We start from the raw sequence: 20856 nt of genomic DNA on the forward strand, positions 1-20856 counted from the left end.
CTTTGTGTGTGTATGCTTGTGTGCTGGTCGTAGGGCTTGAACCCGGTCTGCATGATGTCTCTGAGCTCTTTTTTCCTCAAGGCTAGTGCTGTACTAATTGATCCACAGCTCCACTTCTGGCTTTTTGGTGGCTAACTGGATATATGAATCTCACAGCTTTTCTTGTCCAGGCTCAGGCTGGCCTTGAACTGTGATCCTCAAATCTCAATTGTCTCCTGAGTAGCTAGGATTACTGCTATGAGCCACTGGTATCCAGAAGCAATAGTTCTTAAAAGTACTTTTGTCCCCATGTTGCAGTGGAGGAAATAAGCTGCAGGAGGGAAATCACCTTGCTTAGCATGAGTCTGACACACTAAGTGCTCAACTCCAAAGCCTCTGCTTGCCTTCACTGTCTCTCAACAGTCATGACTTTAACAGAAAACTATAAAATAGGATATATATGTACAAGTGTGCACATTCCAGAGATTTTTTTTAACCAACCCATTCACCTGGAAAATACATGTAAAATGTCTATATTTCATAGACATTAGAGGGAATTTAGGAACTTCTTGAAAAGTAGTGTGAGATCCTTAAGAGTTATATGATAGTATTAAAACATGGTTTTTTAAATAATAGCAGATGTATTGTCTCTAAAACCGGCTCCTTAGTAATCTTTCAGTTAAATAATAACAAACACAAATATTAGTTTCACTCTCTAGTGTAAATGAAGCACGATCAAGTCCCTCCCCTCCTCCTCCCCCACATAATACATCCTGAGAGAGCTGTCCTTTTATTGGCTGAAGATGCTTTCAGTCACATGGCAAGTGTGTACTGCTCTGCTCTGCATTATGAATTAACAGATGTACTTGGTTTCAAGAAGCATTCATTTCTTAATGGGAAGAAAAATCTTGTTTGGTTTTGCACTTCTTTTCTTATGTATGGGATTTTCACTAACTTTGGAACAGATATTTTCCAGGAAGAATGTAAGGTGAGTAACCACACATCTTTTAGTGCCACACATTTGTGAACTTCAGTGCAAGGATGAAATTGGGTGGTTCTGTAATTTCATTATGGCTTGTGTACATTTGTTTTTGTTTATAGTTCTAAATGGATAAGCCAGCTTAGATCATATGATTAGCTACTAAGGTTATTAAACTAGCATGATAATTAAGAGATTGAAATATGAACATTATTATGAAAGTCAAGGGTAATTTGTTCAAGATTTCAAATAAATTGTTCATTATGTATCAGACTTTATGACTTTCTCCAAATCAGTGCTCAGCTTTCTTCATACTTACAAGTAAATGTTTATTTCACAAAATTTCCAGCAAGTATTATCTGAGAACAGTGTTAAGGAAAAAAAAAATCAAAAGCCTCAGAAAGATATAACCTGTTTCTCAAAGAAAAGGTATTAAAATAATTTTAACTAGTAGGAAGTTATTGTGTGTGATACATACTTTTTACTATTAACACAAACACAATTTCTATTTCTAATGTTCCTTTGGTTTTTTTTTTCATATCATACAAGGTAGCATATAGATATTTCTCTATAAAAGCATGTTTCACAGTTAATTTGTGTCATGTCTCCCAATTATTCATGATATACTGTACCATGTGAACAAATGCATCAGTGAATGTAGTGTGAGCACAAAGCAAGCAGGATGATATGACACAATCTTAAGCATTCTTGTCAGTAGCTGCAAAAACTGTAAGTACAGGTGCTTGTTGATTTTTTTTTCTCTTTCTTCCAAATCAATTGGTACATTCCTTCAGGTAAATTACAGATATCCCATGTGTTAAAGCTTAATTATGTCTCCCCACCATGTTTGTACAGAAATGACTGATTTGGGTATTACACTGGCACCATGTACACTAAGAGTTATAAAAACCTCAATTCTATTTTTAAGATGAAAGTAGTCTAAGTTATCTAGAGATCTTAGAAATCACAAATCAGTTCTAGTCGAATAGTGTGGCATATCCATTCGCTATGAAGGAAATAAAGATTGCTATTTTGTGGATGATCTTTCACAGCATGGATCTGAAATTAAAAATGTCTTTTGATTCTATTGAACTGTTCAAGGTTCTTAGGCCTATGAGAAGGATGGTTGCATTTCAAATGCCACACAAAGCTTAGAGGGGTTACAGCTGCATACATAAGGCAGTGAGTACATTTCTTGTCAAACTTATTACTTCCTCCCTCATTTTTTTCTCCCACCTTCCCCCCTCCCCATCCCTCTGTACATTACCTTGACAATAAAAATAAGATAAAAATTTAAAAATCTGTCAGAAAGTACAATCTATTCTACAACCCCACATTTATACTTATAAATTAACTAAATATTAAAAATTAACTATTCTAGATTTTAAAAAAAGCTTGGGGGGGCACCATTCTTCTTTTTCACATTCATTCTACAGATTGACTCTATTTTTGGAGTTGAGGGAAATCCTGTGTGCTTTTCCACTTTAATATGAGAATTTACTAATTTTTTCCTGCATGCAACATATTTTACAGAGACATTGTACTTTATATAGCTAGGCACTCTGTCAAGCACTGGGTCTTGCAGTGATAAAATAGGCACAGTCCCTGTTCTTATACACCATGTCCAGTGTTGAGGTACTCACTAACCCCATGATAGAATATGAAGTATGGCCTGAGTGAAAAATATGGGAGACAGTAAGCACATAAACTGGATTTTAACTAGTGTGAGAACTTAAGGATCATGTTTCTGAGGAAGCGATACTTGAGCTGTGGTTGGAGTCTGGGGGATGAAGTACATTCCAGGAGGAAGGAATAGCATGTGCTGCCATTCTTTTTTGTTTTTATTTATTATTTATTTATTTTGGCCAGTCCTGGGCCTTGGACTCAGGGCCTGAGCACTGTCCCTGGCTTCTTCCCGCTCAAGGCTAGCACTCTGCCACTTGAGCCACAGCGCCGCTTCTGGCCATTTTCTGTATATGTGGTGCTGGGGAATCGAACCTAGGGCCTCGTGTATCCGAGGCAGGCACTCTTGCCACTAGGCTATATCCCCAGCCCCTCTTTTTTGTTTTTGTCAGTCATGGAGCTTGAACTTGGAGCCTGGGCGCTGTGCCTGAGCTCTTTTGCTCACGGCCAGCACTCTTCCACTTTGAGTCACAACACCATTTCCGTTTTTCTGGGGGTCAATTGGAGCTAGGAGTTTCATGGATTTCCTGGCCTGGCTTGCCTTGACCTGAGATCTTCAGGTCTCAGCCTCCTGAGTAGCTAGGATTGCAGGTATGAGCCGTGGGTGCCCAACTTTGACATTCTTTTTAAGAAGGGACCATGAAATTCCAGTATATCTGGAGCAGAGAGAAAATAAAAGAGGAACAAGCTGAGGACTTTCAGAGTCTACTGGATAATGGCAGGAATGTGGTTTTTTTGTTCTAGGTAGGACCATGAAAGACCATAGAATCATTATTAAGCATGAACAATTTTGAGAAGCTAAGGGTCAGCTCCTCGTCTCTGAGATGCAGTAAGATGAAACACACACACACGTATATATACATACATATGTGTATATGTATATATATGCATGTATATATATCTATATATCTGCATATATATAGAGAGAGAGATGCCTGCACTGGGGCTTGACCTTAGTATCTAGGTGTGGTCCCTTAGCTTTTTTGTTCAAAGTTAGTGCTCTACCACTTGAATCACAACTGTACTTCTAGCTTTTTGGCGGTTATTCAGAGATAAGATTCTCCTGGACTTTCCTGCCTGGGCTGGTTTTGAACCATGATCCTCAGACTGAAGCTTCTGATTACAGGTGTGATGCATGGATAATACGTTTTTAAATTCATGTAAAATCTGAATTGTAAATATTTGCCCAGCATTAACTTTTTTTTTTTCCTATTTCAGTTCTCAACCATCTTCAAATAAAGAAGTAGTTGTGAGTGGTAAGACCTGTAATTATCCTAATGGTTTCTTGGGGAAAGGAATAAAGATTTATTTGGTGAGAGACTTTCTTGGTGTTTATACCAATGTATCCCTCATGTGAAAAGTTTTTTTGTTTTTTTTTGGCCAGTCCTGGGCCTTGGACTCAGGGCCTGAGCACTGTCCCTGGCTTCTTTTTGCTCAAAGCTAGCACTCTGCCACTTAAGCCACAGCACCACTTCTGGCCGTTTTCTGTATATGTGGTGCTGGGGAATCGAACCCAGGGCCTCGTGTATAAGAGGCAGGCACTCTTGCCACTAGGCCATATCCCCAGCCCCTGAAAAGTTTTTGTTTTTTTTTTTTTTTGGCCAGTCCTGGGCCTTGGACTCCGGGCCTGAGCACTGTCCCTGGCTCCTTCCCGCTCAAGGCTAGCACTCCGCCACTTGAGCCACAGTGCCGCTTCTGGCCGTTTTCTGTATATGTGGTGCTGGGGAATCGAACCTAGGGCCTCGTGTATCCGAGGCAGGCACTCTTGCCACTAGGCTATATCCCCAGCCCCCTGAAAAGTTTTTAAACTAGTGTTTTCTAAACATGAGTTTAATGCTGATATGTTTCAGCATTTTATCTATTACTGTCATTCAACACAATAGTTAACTGTTGACATTTAGACTTGATACTCATATCATTAATTATTTGACAGATCAACAGAAAAATGGAAATATAAAACCAGTTCAGAATTTCACAATACTTCCAATCACACAGGTATGATATATCATAAAATTAGTTTGTAATCTGTCCTTAAAATGCAAACACTTATCAATTATGTCAGAGCTAATATGAATAATCTATCATAATTAACAGTTTTGCTTGACTTTGGGTGGAGAAATGTATTGTGACAGTCTTTTAGTGTAAAAAATCTAAAGTGCTTAATTTTACTTGCTCTTTTGTAGTTTGATTAAAATATCTGGCTTCATTGTTTTTCAGGTAGAATCACTATAATAAGAACATATCTTTCATTATTGGTGAGCTTAGACTGCTGCTCCCTTTAAATAATTTTTCTTTTATCTGTATTTTGCACAGGAGAGATTGGTTCACTTCTGTGTTGTACATTTTGTGGATTTTAAATAAATATACCATCTCTCTATACAACATTACAGGATAAGTATTAGGCCCTTAGAATTAGGAAGCCTTTTCTACTGTGGACAAAAAGAATCATCTTTTAATTTCTTTTATTTGGTTAACTAGGCTCCCAACTACAATCTGAGCAAAGACAGACACTTAGAAAAAGAACACTGGAATGCTTTCAGCCAACCTAACCCCGTGAGCATCTCCAGTGATGGAATGCCTTGCATTCTCTTCTGGGCCAAGAGAATCATAATTAAGTTTAAGAATCAGACCTTGCTGGACCTTGCAGATGAAGCATTTAGTCAAAAGACAACAGTGGACACTGGCAACTCCAACTGCAGTAACGAAAATGCCATGTAAGTCAACTTCAGCCTGAGCAAGTCAATTAACTGTTATTTTTTCAGAAAAGAAAAGTGGACTACTTTACTATATGACCCTGACACTCATCCTTTAAGAAGTGTTTAAGATCTAAATGAAGATCTAAATGAAGAAACAATTGATAGCTAATATTATCTGTTTAATATCTAAATGAAATTAACCTTAAAAATGTTTTTTTCTTCCTGATAGTTTTTTTTCGGAACTTTTTAGTTTGTTTCTGAACTCTCTTATTTAAAACTTATTGATGCCAGATAAAAATAGATTATATTAATATACACTTAAAAAGCATATTAGGAGTCTTAATGTTGCTATTCAGAATAACTATCTCTGAACAAGGCTTTAGGGAGTTGTAAATGCTAACATCTAGAATCCTTCCAGATTTGTTTGTCATGTTATCACACATCTATCAAATACGAAAGAGCTGCCAGTACTGGTGAGAACACAGGACTTTCTTCTCAGGTTCCTACTGGCCTCTTCATTTGTGGTCAGCCGGGTGGGAGAGGCTGATTGTCTGGAGATGATCTTGCCTGCTTGTGGCTGACTGGCCCATCTTGAATCCATTTCTTCTCCCTAGGGTATTGGTGGGGGGAAATCAGGGCCCCAGGAAGTATGAGTGGGCTTTGGAGGCCTTCGTGCTCACTGGGAAGCTGCAGATGGAGGGAATGAAAGCTTGGCTTCTAGGCCCAGTTCTGCAAGTGGACACATGGGACCTGCGGGAGCACTGGCAGGTAGAGCCGATGCTGTCTATCCTCTGTAGCTCCGAGGGTTGGCCTGTTTCTGTGGGCCGTGCACGGTGAGCTCATAGGCCCCACGTCTCTCCCCATAAAACTATCCCACAGGTCAGCACTCCTGCTCCGGGTGAGGAAGTCGAAGTTCACAGAGCTTACAAAACCTCCCACAATCTCACGTTTGTAACACCATTCATAGATAGCGTTGGGGTCTAAGTTACCTTTTAATGGAATGAATGAATGCATTTTTGTCAGTTGTGGGGCTTGAACTTGAATCCTGGACGCTGCCCTTGAGCTCCTTCACTCGAGGCTAGGGGTCTACCACTGGGATTCACGACACACTTCCAGTTTTTTGGTGGTTCATGGCAGATAAGAGTCTCATGGACTTTCATGCTGGGACAGGCTTTGAACTGCTATTCTCAGATCTCAGCCTCGTGGGTATAGGATTAAAAGCGTGAGCCACCAGCACCCAGCTGTAAATTATCTTTTAAAGTGACATTGTAGCCTCTTCCTTCTAGTCCTATCCTGCCCCATGATGAAGACGAAACAAGGAAATATGTGCAGAAGCATTTTGAAGCTTTGCCAAGCGTTATGCAAAGTAGAACCATTTTCTTCCTAACTACAAACGACAACTCCAGTAGAATGAAGTGAAATTTCCTGATGGAGAGGCTTCTTAAGCCTTGCTTATCACAGCACAGAAATGAAGACCTGGGAAGGACTTGGTATTTTGTCTTGGGCACTTCCTGAGCATTCTAATCAGATGTTCAGGACACCTGCTCAGGTGAAGGTCCACTGTGGGCAGTCGGCACAAAGAACTTGAGCCCGGGGTGCGTGGGTGGGTGGGGGCTCTGAGCCTTTGTGTGGTTAATTAATGGGAGTTAATTACATAGATTAATAAGATGTCTTTACTCTGCTGGTAAAGCAACCTGAAGTTTAAAAGAACCAGATTGGAAGTTGCTGAAAGAATTAATCCAGTCAGAGACATACCATGTAAGGTCAAAAATACAAGTAAAAAAAAGATGACCCTATTTTAGCTCTTGGAAACAATGTTCAGGGAGAGGCAAATTTGGCAGACAGATTTGCTATAGAAGTCTTTTTTAAGTAGTGAAAGCCCTGCAAATAGAACACAATCCCAACAGCTGTGTATATTTTGAAGTTAGACAATTATAGTCTGAACATTTCAAAATCTGTTTTAAATGTGAAAGCACAGGGCATTTGATGGAAATTAAAAAGATCATTCTTTTTTAAAAGCTCCTTTTCCAAGGTGTACATCTTCTCAATTGGTGGTCCAGTGCCTGGAACTCAAGAGATCTTCACTGAGTGCATGTTCCGTTTGTTTTGTTGGAACTGGGCCTCCGGCTTTTTCCTCCAAGGCACAGGCTGCTTGTGAGCTTGGCCGCGGCAGGCTGCCCATCAGGAGACAGCACCGAGAACAGGTGGACGCAGGGGCTTGGCTGTGAGGTTGAGTTCTTCAGCTGGAGAGCTAGCTTATGAGTACCAAGCTCTTCTGGTTCCTCGGGAGAACCAGGGAAATTTCTGTTAGAATGACGAGTAGCGAAATCTATAAAATACTATTCAAGAACTTTCAGTTTGCCTTTTAAATAATTTGTAGGAGCCTATCTGGAAAGCTTATTTGCTGAGTAAGCTTTCAAAGTGTTTGCAAATAGTAACCTAAGGTGTCTACAGTTATGGTATTAGGAATTACAAGTATTTTCTTACTAATCACAGTTTCATGGTTATTTTATAAATACAATTTCTATCTCTCATAAATAGTATTATGGCAACTTTCAACGCATTCACTAGCCCTTCTTTCTTCCCTTTCTTCCTTCTTCCTCCCTCCCTCCCTCCCTCCCTCCCTCCCTCCCTTCCTCCTTCCCTTCCTCCCTTCCTTCCTTGCCTTTCTCTTTTCTGCCTTTTCCTGATCCTGGAGTTTAAACTAGTGGCCTCACCCTTGCTAGACATGTAATGTACCTGCGGAGCCACACCCGTGCCTTTTTTTGCTTTTGTTATTACTATTTTTTATTTTATTTTTACCAGTCCTGGGCCTTGGACTCAGGGCCTGAGCACTGTCCCTGGCTTCTCTTTGCTCAAGGCTAGCACTCTGCCACCTGAGCCACAGCGCCACTTCTGGCCGTTTTCTGTATATGTGGTACTTGGGAATCGAACCTAGGGCTTCATGTATATGAGGCAAGCACTCTTGCCACTAGGCCATATTCCCAATTCCCAGCCCTTGTTATTACTGTTGTAAGATATATTTTTGATGCTGGTCCTGGGGCTTGGATGTAGAGCCTGGGCTCTTTTTGGCTCAGAGGTAGCATTCTACCACTTGAGCTATAACAACTACTTCCTGGCTGTTGTTATTACTAAGAAATAATAATAACTATTATTATTTTGCATAGGGACTTGCATTTTTTTCCTTGGGGTCCGCTTGAACCGAAGGCTTCCTACTCCTGCCTCTTGTTTAGCTGAATTACAGCCATATACTACTATATCTGGCCATAAAATTTCTATTTTCTTGATAAGTGAGATCAAATAATGCTATTATATATGTTGGCATTAACTTTTACGTCTCTTACTTTTACTTTTTGTTTTATAATGTATTTGAAACATTATGATTTTTAGACAATGTAAAGACATTGCAGTGGCATCCTAAATATATTTAAGTTTCTTACATTTCTCCATAACTATTTATTTAAATTCTTCTTATAGCTATTTTCAACCTTATTGAAATACAAATATACCTCATATATTCAAGTGTACCATTTGATTAATTTTCACACCCATAAAACCATCATCAAAGTCAAGACAACAAACATTTTTATCATGCTCAAAATTCTTGTGTTTCCTTTTATAATCTATTCTCTTTTCACTTTCTATCATTAGAAATGAATGTTCATTTTCTAGGATTTTATATAACTGTAACAAAAGGCATGCACTTTTTAGACACTTTTGCTCTCTTTTTTTCACTGAGCATAATGATTTAGAAATTCTGTGTTATATGTGTGCTCCTCTCCATTATTAGTATATTCCCATTGTATAGATATGCCACGACTTATTTATCCATTCGCTTGTTAACAACTTTTGCATAACTTGCCAAGTGAATTTATGATCATTCATATGCAAGTCTTTGTGACAGAAGGTATTTTTCCTTTCTCTTAGTTATTATTCTACATAGGAACAGAAAAGCTAAACCACATTGTGTGCGTATGTTTAACATCGTAAGGAATAGCCACATGGTTTTATAAGTGATTATACAGTTCTACCTTTCCCATCAGCATTATCTGAGAATTCCATTCAGTTCTTTCATTTTTATGCCAGTCCTGGGGTTTGAACTCAGGGCCTAGGCGCTCTCCCTGAGTCTCATTGTGCTCAAGGCTAGCAATCTACCACTTAAGCCACAGTGCCGCTTCTGGCTTTTCCTGACTAGTTTATTGGAGATAAGAGTCTCATGAACCATTCTTTCGAAACTGGCTTCAAACTGTGAACCTCAGATATCATCCTCCCAAGTAGGTAGAATTACAGGTATGAGTCACCAGAACTTGGCTATCTTATATTTTTTGAATATCTGATGATGCTAAGTATATTTTCCTGTATTTACTAGCAGTTTGTGTATCTTTCTTGAAGAGTATTTATGGTCAAAGTTTCTATTTCTAAGTTGGGGTTTCTTTTTATTGAGTCATTGAGTTTACTATATTCTGGATAAACTCTTTTGTGTGAATAGTTTTGGTTTTTTTTTTGTCTGTCTTGGGGCTTGAACTGAGGGGCTTAGGTGCTGTCCCTGAGCTTTTTCACTAAAGGCTAGTGCTCTACCACTTTGAGCCACAGCTCCACTTTTGGTTTTCAGATGATTAATTGGAGATAGGAGTCTCACATATTTTCCTGCCTGGGATGGCTTTGAACTGTGACACTCAGATCTCCGTCTCCTGAGTAGCTAGGATTACAGGCGTGAACTACCCGCACTAGGTGCTTGTATAGGTTTTGACTATTTGATTCTGATTTATGTGTTGCCTTAACTGTGCCATGCTAAGAACAAATGCCTCTGATTCTAGTAAAGTCCAATTTATCAATTTTTATTTTATTGCATGTGCTTTTGAAGTTTTTCAAAAAATTGTTGCCTGCTCTAAGATTATATAAATATTCTTCTGTTTCCTCCATGACTTTTGAGTTTCTGGCCTTACATTTAGATCTATGAACTCCTCTGATTAATTTTGGAGTATGGGGTAAAGGTAACATCATTCCAATGTTGATGGATTGTATTCTTTCTTGCTTCATAGGTTGTCTCTGAAGTTTGATGAGGCTGAAAATCCCAGAAGTCTTGATATAAGGTAGGCCAGGTACCACTTTGGAACTTCAGATCAGTTCTATTTAATCTACCCATTCCACATGTGGAGTTGGCACTCCAAGCCCTGTGCCATGTCAAATGCCATATCAGGAGCTGGGAATGTGGCGTAGCAGTGGAGTGCTTGCCTAGCATACAGGAAGCCCTGGGTTTGATTCCTCAGTGCTACATAAACAGAAAATGCTGGAAGTGGTGCTATGGCTCAAGTGGTAGAGTGCTAGCCTTGAGCAAAAAGAAGCCAGGGACAGTGCTCAGGTCCTGAGTTCAAGCCTCAGGACTGGCAAAAAAAGAAAAAAAACATATCTATTTAACTACAGAAAACTCTGTGACTGTCTATAGTGGGTTCCTATGACAATGATTTAATTCCTAAAACACCTCTGCCCCTCCTTTCTTCCATGAAGGACTTTGGGTATATATGATATCCTTTCTCTCAGAAAAAAAAGAGTAAAAAAATAAACGAAGAGCCATAGGCTGAGTCTCTGGTTTGAAGTTATTCTTTATAATGTTATTCATTGTAATGAATCACACTTATTTAATTACAATGAACAAGTCTTTGGTATCTGAATTCCCAGGCATACATTCTCCTCTATTTCCAGGTAGAAGAATGCATCTGCTTACAATGTTTTTTCCCTCCTCAAGTAGTTGGGAATTATCTTGTAAAAACTGAGGCATTTTCTTTCTATAGGCTGTGCTTCTTACTAGAGCCAAACACTTTCCTCTTCCATGCACACGGTAGTGTATTGATTCTTTAAAAAAGAGACTTACTGTGTTCTCTTATAGGACTTTGTATTGCTCACTTTTCACTTGTTTGTTTGCTCTTATACTCACCTGAAAAAGAGGAGTACAAAAATGAGGCTTCAAAATGAAGCTTCTCCTTAGGTAGATTCCACTACCGGACAATAGAGGGCGCCATTGCACCGTTCATGAAAGGAGGTCCAGCGTCATTGTGCGCTCAGGGTGAAATTGATGCATAATCCTTTTCAGATTCATCCTTACCAATTACAAGTTGTCCAGCCAGAGTTGGTTTAGTCTGCATCGAGTTGAGATTATTTTCAACAATTCAGTCCAAGCCACATTTAATGCAACTGGAATCTACGCTCTGTCAAGTTACTCCTACCACTGCCAGCGTGTCAGCAGCCTGGGGCAGCGCGAAGCCCTCTTGCTGCCCAGCGACCCGGAGGCCGTGCCCAGCCCTTGGGAGGTCACTTTCACCGATTTCCAGGTAATCAACGAAAAGCAGTGCTCGCTACACCTGTGCGTTGGGTGCCAAAGACAGTGTTTGAAATCACCTGCACCAAAGACAAGCCAAAGCATTCATCCCTTTCAAATCGTTTTAGAACCAGCTTCTGAGGTATGAGGTGGAATAAGATAATTTCCTCCCTCTGTGGCCTCGAGTCCCCACCACAAGGCTGCCGTACTTCCCAGGTTTAGCCAGTCCTGATGGTGATCGGAACCCTAATGCAGCCGTGGTGGAAGCTTTTTTCCTGGCCTGAGCGCCTCTCCTAGTCAGAGGCCTTCCAGGGACAATTCTTTTACTTCCCACCAGCGAGTGGAGCACTGATGCTATCAGGGAAGATAAGGAGGACTGCAGTGTGAGTGACAGAGTTGGCAGTTAGCATGGGAATGGAGTCATCAGCCAGGGAGTCAAAAATATCCCAAAGATCTTGAAAGTGTTTGAGGAAAGGCCTGGATGTGGGAGAGGCTTTTGCCCTCCACCAGCCAGACCATCACAGCTGGAGAGTCATTCTGTCAGCTTCCTCTATCTTGCTGAAGGTGGAGAAAGCTTTGTTTGTTTTTTTCCACCTCATTGAAATAGCACACACTGCTTCTCATGTGCTTTTTAAGGGCACTTCCCAGCCTTTCCGCTGGTATCTATGAACATTCAGATCTGTGGCTTCTACCCCCAGGGGAGAAGGGCTGCTGGGCAAGGCAAAGAGCTGGCATTTTGGCCTGATTTCAAACTACTATTTGATCACTTTCATAAGTTACTTAGAACCCTCTTAGTGTCTGATCTACCTTCATGGATGTAAAGAATAATGTATACTTTGATATGTCCAAGGTCCTGTCACGTATGAGTTAACAATACCACTTGTGAATCCCTTCTGTTAATGGCTAAGATAGTACATATATATATTTATATATGTATATATGCCATATATATTTGCTAAAAAGTGAAACAAGAGAAATGATCAATGACATGCAGGTAAAGTTTAAAGAATAGAAGAAAAGATCAGAAGATGAGTTAGAAGTCACCAATGAGCTTGGGTTGAGGAAAGCACAGAATGATCTCTCTCAGCACTGGCTGGGCATAGCAAAATAATTTATCTTAGAAGCCTTGGGAGCAGTAGGCATAAGAAAGAAACACCCACTTGCATCTTTACAGGGTCCCTAAGACTACTGAACACTTGCCTGTGAGGAGAACGTTGTTTCCAGTGTTGTGCAGTGTTGTGCCACAACAGCCTTACAGTAAGCATAGCACTGTGTGTTGTAAGGAGCTTTGTAAAAACGCCCATGAAGTAAATATATGGCAGAGTGCAAGCTCAGTGCAGTTAGGGAATGGTAGTTGAGCTATGTGTACAATAGGCTACTCTTCAGATCTGTAGGTTTGTGTGTCCGGCTTCTAGGAGTAATGTATAGCCATCCCTCAGTAACTACTGTTTCAGTAAGTAACAAAAAAAAGTCTATGCATGTCTAGGACATTCCAGAATTTTTTTGATTCATTGTTGGTGGTTGGTTGAATCCAAACATAGAAGTCATTGAATGCCTGGAGCCGACTCCACAGTGACTGAACATGCACACCCGCATCCATTTTAACTCTGGAGAAGGAGTGGGGTCGGTGAGGTTTGTGTAGCCAGGCTAACAGTCATTAACAGTTTCAGCTCCAGCTGATGTATGCTTTGAAGTAATGCAGGAGCAGGTTTGCCATATCTTTCGATTTTCTATTAGCAGTTACACATCTGGATTTTTATGGGACGATTTCAGGATGATCAGAACGATGGACCAGACAAAGCTCACCCGTGGGCTCGGTACAGTGTCTGTCTCTTGCTGGGAATGTGGCCTAGTGGCAAAGTGCTTGACTCCTATACATGAAGCGCTAGGTTCGATTCCTCAGCACCACATATATTGAAAATGGCCAGAGGTGGCGCTGTGGCTCAAGTGGCAGAGTGCTAGCCTTGAGCAAAAGGAAGCCAGGGACAGTGCTCAGGCCCTGAGTTCAAGGCCCAGAACTGGCAAAAAAAAAAAAAAAAAAAAAAAGAAAATCAGTGTCTGTCTCTTGCTTGCTCTTGTGGACCATGACCTGTTAAGAGTTCAGTGGCTCCCAGGCTGAGGATATTCTCTTTGGTCAGAGTTGCAAAGTCACATGGGTCATCTTTTTTCACCCAGGAACTTACCCCTTCAGGCACTGGTCTGAAGACACCACTCTGCATAGGAGCAAAGGGTGACCTGATCAAGAGTTATCTTCCGAAGCGGCTTTGTATTCAATGTACTATACAGACAATTGGGAACAAGGCTTTTAAAGTCTTAATAAATAGCTACAATAGATCCAGCATGACAAACTGCTACCTACTTAAGTCATAAAAAAGAATTATCAGTAAAGCACTCAAGGACAATTCTGCTTTAAAATTTATCCTTAAAGAAACACCAAAAGAGTAAACCAAGAAGATTTTAGAATGAGATCATGCTATGTAAAATGTTCTTTCTTTCATTTTGACAGTAGTCCTGAGCTATTAGGGACTCTTGAACTTTTCCTACTTCTAAGTATTTAAGCCACCTATGAGAAAGCTTTTCCTTCTGTTCTGTGGACAGAAGGAAGGAAGGGGCTAGTGTACAGTTCTAAAAATAGAACCATGTGGATAGGGCACAACAATCCCCTTAGCCAACATTTCATTTTCTGTGGTTTCAGCTAGCCACGGACAACCACCATCTGAAAATATGAAATGATAACCTTGGAGATTGACTGGCCATGCACTGATACCCAACCCCACTAAGCTCCAGACCTTTCTATAAAATGGCACAGTATTTGCATGCAGCCTTCTCCAGCTTACTTTCAGTTATGTCTGGATTCCATCCCCAGCGATGTAGAGGACATGTGAACGGTTACCGTATTCTATTACTGTCCTTAGAAAATGGTGAAAAGGAGAAAAGAGAGAGAAATGTTGACTATCGGTTTTTTAACCCACAGACACAGAACCCATGCATTTGGAGGCCCAACTGCATGCTGTAGTGCCAAGCATCCACAGGTGTCTTGAGAAATACCCCTCGCAGATATGGGGTGCTACTGTACACCTGATTCAGAGGGGAGGTAGTGACAGGAGGAAGACAAGATGGCGCACCAGAAGCTACGGAGCTATTGCCAGTGTGACTCTGGAACCAGACGGCCCAGGCTCACACCACTTCGTGCCACACAACTCTGGGCTGGTTACTTCACTTTTCCATGCCTCCTTACAAAGTAGAATAAAATCGAAACTTGCTCACAGGCTCTTGTGCATGCTACGTGAATCAAGGCAGTCAGTACTTTTTCTGTTTTACCTTGCCAGGAGTCCTGCCATCCTTCCTTAAATGACTCTTCCTGTCCATGCGCTGTCAGAGAATGAAAGGCTGAGGAACGGAGAATTAAAATCTCCTTGAAATTTACACCCACAGTTATAAAACATAGAGCATGCTTTGAACTTGAGAGACACTGCAGTGGTTGTGGTTTTACATGACCTAGAATACTCCTAAGAATCAGATTAAAAGAGGTTTATTTCAGAGTCTTGGATTTCATGAGCCCCTTAAGGGTGACAGGCATCCATTCCAGAATTTCTGGGTCAGCTCAGATTTAAAATCAAGTTTCACTGTCTCCACGAATCATAATCATATTTGTCACTTCATCTGCTTAAATTATTCTGCAAATGTGGTGATAATATATTAAATCTGGCTAATTAAGGGCCCAGAACCACCAGCCCAAGTGGGAAGCGATCTTAGGAGAGAAGGCACAGGACTTCAGCTCTTGTCTTTCTCCTGGCAGATCCAAGGCTTTGCCATCCAGGGAGGGCGATTCTCCAAGGCCCGAGACTGCGCCGCTTCCTCTTCACCCGCTGTTCTGATTGGCCTGGCCATGTCCTTGATCCTGCTGCTGGTACTGGCCTACGCCCTCCACATGCTCATCTACCTGCGCTATCTGGACCGGCACTATGACTTCATCACCTCTCCTGCCCATTTCCCACCACTGAGACTTCGAGACCGGGCAGAGGAGAAGGAGTTGCTTAGGAGCCAGGGAATTGAATGTTATGAATTGAGGAGCCAACAGATCTGCAAAATTTATGTTTAATAGCACATCTCTTCCCACCCCCTGGGCTGGGAAAGGTGTTGTGTCTCTTCTGTGCTGTTTGATGCGTGAATGGCTTGATTTAAAAAACAAATAGAAGGAAACAAAATGAATTGGTAGTCTTTGGGCTTGCAAGGGTGTCCCAGCCCTCTGGTTGACATGAACATGACTGCTGTCTAAAAGCTACCTTGATAGAGAAAGTTAAGTGTCAGGATTCATAGGTTGGGGTGAAGAGGAAGGGAGGGAAAGGAGAGAAAGGGAAAGAGAGAGAAGAGAGAAAGAGAGTTAGAGGACCAAAGTAATATAATATGGAGAAAGTAAAGCATACTTGGTGTTCTTGCAGGCCTCTTTGCCTGTTCCAGTTTGAATATAATAAAAATAGAAACAATAAACCTGAGGTTATCTCTACAAGTTCAGAATTTAGGCTGTTTTGTAACAACATTTACAGTTTTCCAGAAATTATATCCCGTTTTTTTTTTTAATAAAATGTTTCATAGAATTGTTTAGGGAAACTTCCTGTCAATGTGAAAGAAGTGACTTTTATCCAAGGGTCTTCTTGCTTTATTATTCAGAGGCAGTCCAGCTCAATATGTATAGTACGAGTCATAGTTTTGCTTGTATCTTACCGTTTCCATTTGCTTGTAGTTCTGAGGATTATCTCACTTGTCTGGTGTATTCCATGTTTTCAGAGTATATCAGAAATTAGCAGCAGAGCTAAATAAGAACAGTTTGCTGGTTTGGCCAACACAAGTTCATGACAAGTCCTCTAATGCTGCTTTCAAAGCAACAGGATCCCCTGAAGTCTTCCTTAATAGAAATTCTGATGTAACCATTGGTGTTTGGGTTTCTGTTGTTATTGTTTTCTGTATTGGGGTTTGAACTCAGAGCTTTGTACTTGAGCCAGATCCCTCAACGCCCCCCCCCACTAAGGTTCTTTTCACCATTGTCTTCCAGTTCTTGTTCATTGTCTTTCAGTTCTTGGCAGATACTGAAAAACTGAATGAAGAATAATCTTAAAAAACAGTCCTTTTTATTTTGTTTTTCCTCCTTATGCTTTTATCCCTGTTGTCACTGTAACTGACTTTGGTACACTGGGTATTCTGGTTTATCAGAACTAGGGAAAGGGAAGGGGAACATCAAGATGGAGAGGTGAAGGGTAAAAGGTGAGCCAATGCAACAGCAATACTTACAAGACAATATGCTGTAAAGCAACTGTACATCTCAGAGGAGGGGGGGAGGGAGCGAGAGAAGGGGGAAGGTGGGAGAAAAATGAAGGAGGTAACAAGTTGGATAAGAAATTTACTCACTGCTTTATGTATGTAACTGTCACCACTCTATACATTACTTTGACAATAAAAAATGAAAAAAAATGAGAAAAGGGTCAAAAGCCTTTATGTCTGTGCAAATCTATGCCTATACAAAATTAAGAAACTGCTTTTAGGCATCACTTTTGGCATGTTCTGGTATTCTGATAAAAAGCTAAGTTCCTGTGGTATCTTTATCAACAACCCACCAAATAGTTGTTCATAAATATGTGATTATTACTGCTGAAGCAACAGAGCTGAAGAGATATCTGTCTTTTGAGAAGTCTGGAACCATATGACAAAAAAGTGATGTTTGACACAAGTAATAATTGTCTTGGCAAGGAAGATGGAGAAGCTGAAACATGATGGAAGGAAACACATATACAAACCCTGGGCTATATCATATATGGTGAAGTATGAGCATATGTATATGGGAAGACAATTAGAAAGTATTTAGAGAAGAAAGATGGAGAACCTGGAATGTAAGAGGGACCAGTTGGTTATGTGCAATGGGAGACTTAGAATCTTGGTTGTGAGTAATAGAGAAGTCCTGAGGAAGATTGGAGAAAGTATAGCGAAGATGGTCACACAGTGAGTAACCATGGATAGAATAGAGTCGAAATGCCATTCAGGAGTTTATCACAATCATTTAGACAATAATGGTAGCAATGGGACTTGAACTAGGACAAAGAGGTGGGAGAGAGGAGCTAGAGGAGGAGGTTGGCCACCAATGTGAAAGTTATTAATGGCTGACAGGTCTCTGATTTTAGGGTATTGCAATAGAAGTGGTGTCAGTTTTACAGTCAGGGAGAAAACACGAGGAAGGCAGTGGAAGATCTCAAGTAGGCATCCAAGTTGGATACATGGATTTGGGGCAAAATAGGGCTGTGTGAACCAGAAGTCGAGTATTAGAACCAGAGGATGCTGCCAGTTGCTTTTATGTGCACCCACGTTCCTTTTAGCGATGCAGGTCTAACTTTCCATCGACAGTAACGGTCCCATAGGTTTCTCCCACCAGCTGAGAGTGGTGATGAATGAATGTCCCCTTAGAGCGACTCTCAACCAACAGCGCTAAGAAATCGGGCAACCTGTTGGGCATAACTGCAGGGCTTTTCCTAGAGGTCCCTAACAAGATGAAGCTCTTTCCCCCCTTGTAGACTCTTGCTTGATAATACTCACTTTATTTGTTCCCTGATCTCCTTGAATCATTTCCTTATCCCCCCAGAGGTGTATTCTGACATGGCTTCCAGAATAAACTAATTATATTTAAATCTCTGTCTCAGGACCAGCTTCTTAGGAAATCCAGACTAAATCAAGTAGTAATGGCCATGAAAACTAGGTTGTTAGTACAAATGGAGAAATAAATGAGATGAGTTTAAGAAGGAAGGGGCAGACATTAGTCCGCAGGAACACAATCATTTAGGTTCAAGTCTGCAAAAGAGCCAGGGTAGGAGCAAACAAAGAGGAATAAAACAAACTGAGAAAAAAAAAGTGTTCCAGAAATCAAAGGGTCAGGGGACTTTGAAGATGAAAGGAATAGTTAAATGCTGGAGATGAATCAAGCTAGAAGTGAACTAACAGTTGTTTGTTTCTTAGATTTGGCTAATAATTTGGCTAATAGTAATGGATGAACATGCTTTTTATGGCACAGGGGAAATAGTTCAAGGTACTTACTTCCCTGGTTGTCTCTGAGAGGGAATACACTGAATCTCTTGTGTCCCACCTCCATAGTTCATGATTCTTCTCAAGACAGTCCTCTTCTTGTGACTCTGTCTTTCCAAGATTTAGTACATTCTTTTTCTCTTTTTGCTTTAATTTAACAATGCTTCAGCCCTATGTTTGCCTTGGTGGCTCTCCTAGAGTCCGCTGGGACCTTTATAAATGGTCCATTTTCAATAAAATCCTTCTTCACTTATTTTGAATTTAAGGGTCCCCCCACCTGTTTTCTGCTGGGGCTCAGGTTTATGCAGAGATTTAGATAAATTAAATTTTATTCATTGCGTTGTTGGTTATTTCTAGCAGTTTACAGTTTTTCATAAAACATTTAAGGTAAGCATTTGAACAAGATTTCAGGAGGATGGAAGGAAGTGGAGCTTGTTGTAGGTTAAAGCTGACACTCTGAGCTGAGCCTAATGTTCTGAGAAATGATGGTTACATGTGAACAACTTTCCCATGGAAATACCTGCACATTGCTACCTCAAATCCGCATCTCCAGGCTGGACAGCTGTTTCTTCCCTATGATGACTGCCACATGAAGGACCTTGGGTAGCTGAGATTAGCTGAGATTAGCTGTGGGCTCCAGGCAGCCAGCTAGCAAACAGGAACTTTGCCTCTGAAAAAGAGAAGATCGGAATGTGACAGTGGCAGAGTTCTTGAATACATTATAACTTATGTACAGTGATAAAATTCTTTGCTAACAAGTTGCATGTGCAGGGCAAGAAAGAACCAGTAGAGGGAAAAGACTTAAGACAGACACCAGAGAGGGGAGCAAGTGGGCGGGGCTCGGCCCTTGGAGAAAGCTTAGGGATGATGCAGTCCTCTCTGTTCCTGGGGTGGCAGCAGGAGGGAAGGAATCCTTTGATTTGGCTCGGTGGAAACACAGAAGGGATACATACAGCCTCTGGATAGAATATTGAGTAGACATCCCTGCTTCCTCTGTTTCTACTTCAACTCGCAAGCCCTCACGCTTAAAGGGCTAGTGAGATAAAGAAATCAATTGATCCCAGCTTATCATGTGACTCTTCTTGGAGACTTTGTACCTTTATTTCAGACCTCTGCCTGTACAGTGGAGCATGTAATGTTTCTCCATGATGTTTTTAGCTCCTGAGATCAAAATCCTTTTATAAGGACCAAAAGGTCCTACAGCAAAATGTGGCTTGGATCTCATGATATATTTTTTTTTTTTGCCAGTCCTGGGCCTTGGACTCAGGGCCTGAGCACTGTCCCTGGCTTCTTTTTGCTCAAGGCTAGCACTCTGCCACTTGAGCCACAGCGCCACCAGGTTGTTTTCTGTATATGTGGTGCTGGGGAATCGAACCCAGGGCCTCATGTATACGAGTCAAGCACTCTTGCCACTAGGCTATATTCCCAGCCCTCATGATATTTTTATTAAGGAAAAATACAAATGACCCAATTTAGTTGTTATGATGGTATTATTTTATAAAATATAACTCTGATGCTGACCAGTGGATGCCCCTAATCAGCTGACCTTCTAGAATCAACTTGATTTACTCTCTCAACAAAGTGATTTAAGTCCCTTCGGTGTGAGACATATCTGTCCCCAAACAGCTGAGAACTTACTGGTGTCATGGGTAGCAGTGACTTTCATTCTTGTTGATATTGGGGGTTCTTATTTCCTGCTTCTCTCGGGCTTTCTGTCACCCCTATGTGTCCTTGCCTCCTCCCAACGTTCTTAATTTCTATGGCTGCTGCCTATTGCTGGCATGCGAATCACAGACTTGATGAAAACGGAGGATAATTAAAGCGTAGGGCAGGAAACAGGTCCAGATCCTCTGTTCATGAAAGCTAATGCTTTTTCCCTGTCACAGGTCACCTTCTTCTTTGGCTCTATTCTTCCATCAACTTAGGTGGCTCTGTTTGTCCTTCCTCCCAATTCTTCATATAGCCCTCTAATCTCAGGGTCTTATAAACTCCTTGTTTTCCAGCCTATAATGAGAGGCTTCAAATAATTAATTTGTAATGCAGTTTCATTCTTCATTAGAATTCTACTATCATGTTTGGCCCTTAAAAAATAATCTCATTTTTTTTTCTTTTTGCCACTTCTAGGACTCAGGGCCTGA

The 20856-nt window shown here is 40.9% G+C and overlaps 1 protein-coding gene across 1 annotated transcript; it reads left to right on the forward strand.

Annotated features, from left to right (window-relative positions):
* The first annotated feature begins 872 nt into the window (after positions 1-872).
* Positions 873-15824, forward strand: LOC125340177 (V-type proton ATPase subunit S1-like protein). Its single transcript, XM_048331625.1, has 7 exons — positions 873-967; positions 3860-3897; positions 4575-4636; positions 5120-5355; positions 10380-10430; positions 11429-11666; positions 15453-15824. The coding sequence occupies exons 1-7, from the start codon at positions 873-875 to the stop codon at positions 15753-15755; spliced, it is 1023 nt and encodes a 340-aa protein (XP_048187582.1). The 3' UTR covers positions 15756-15824.
* The last annotated feature ends 5032 nt before the right edge of the window (positions 15825-20856 follow it).

This window comes from Perognathus longimembris, chromosome 22, assembly GCF_023159225.1.
Source record: "Perognathus longimembris pacificus isolate PPM17 chromosome 22, ASM2315922v1, whole genome shotgun sequence".
NCBI classification, from domain to species: domain Eukaryota; kingdom Metazoa; phylum Chordata; class Mammalia; order Rodentia; family Heteromyidae; genus Perognathus; species Perognathus longimembris.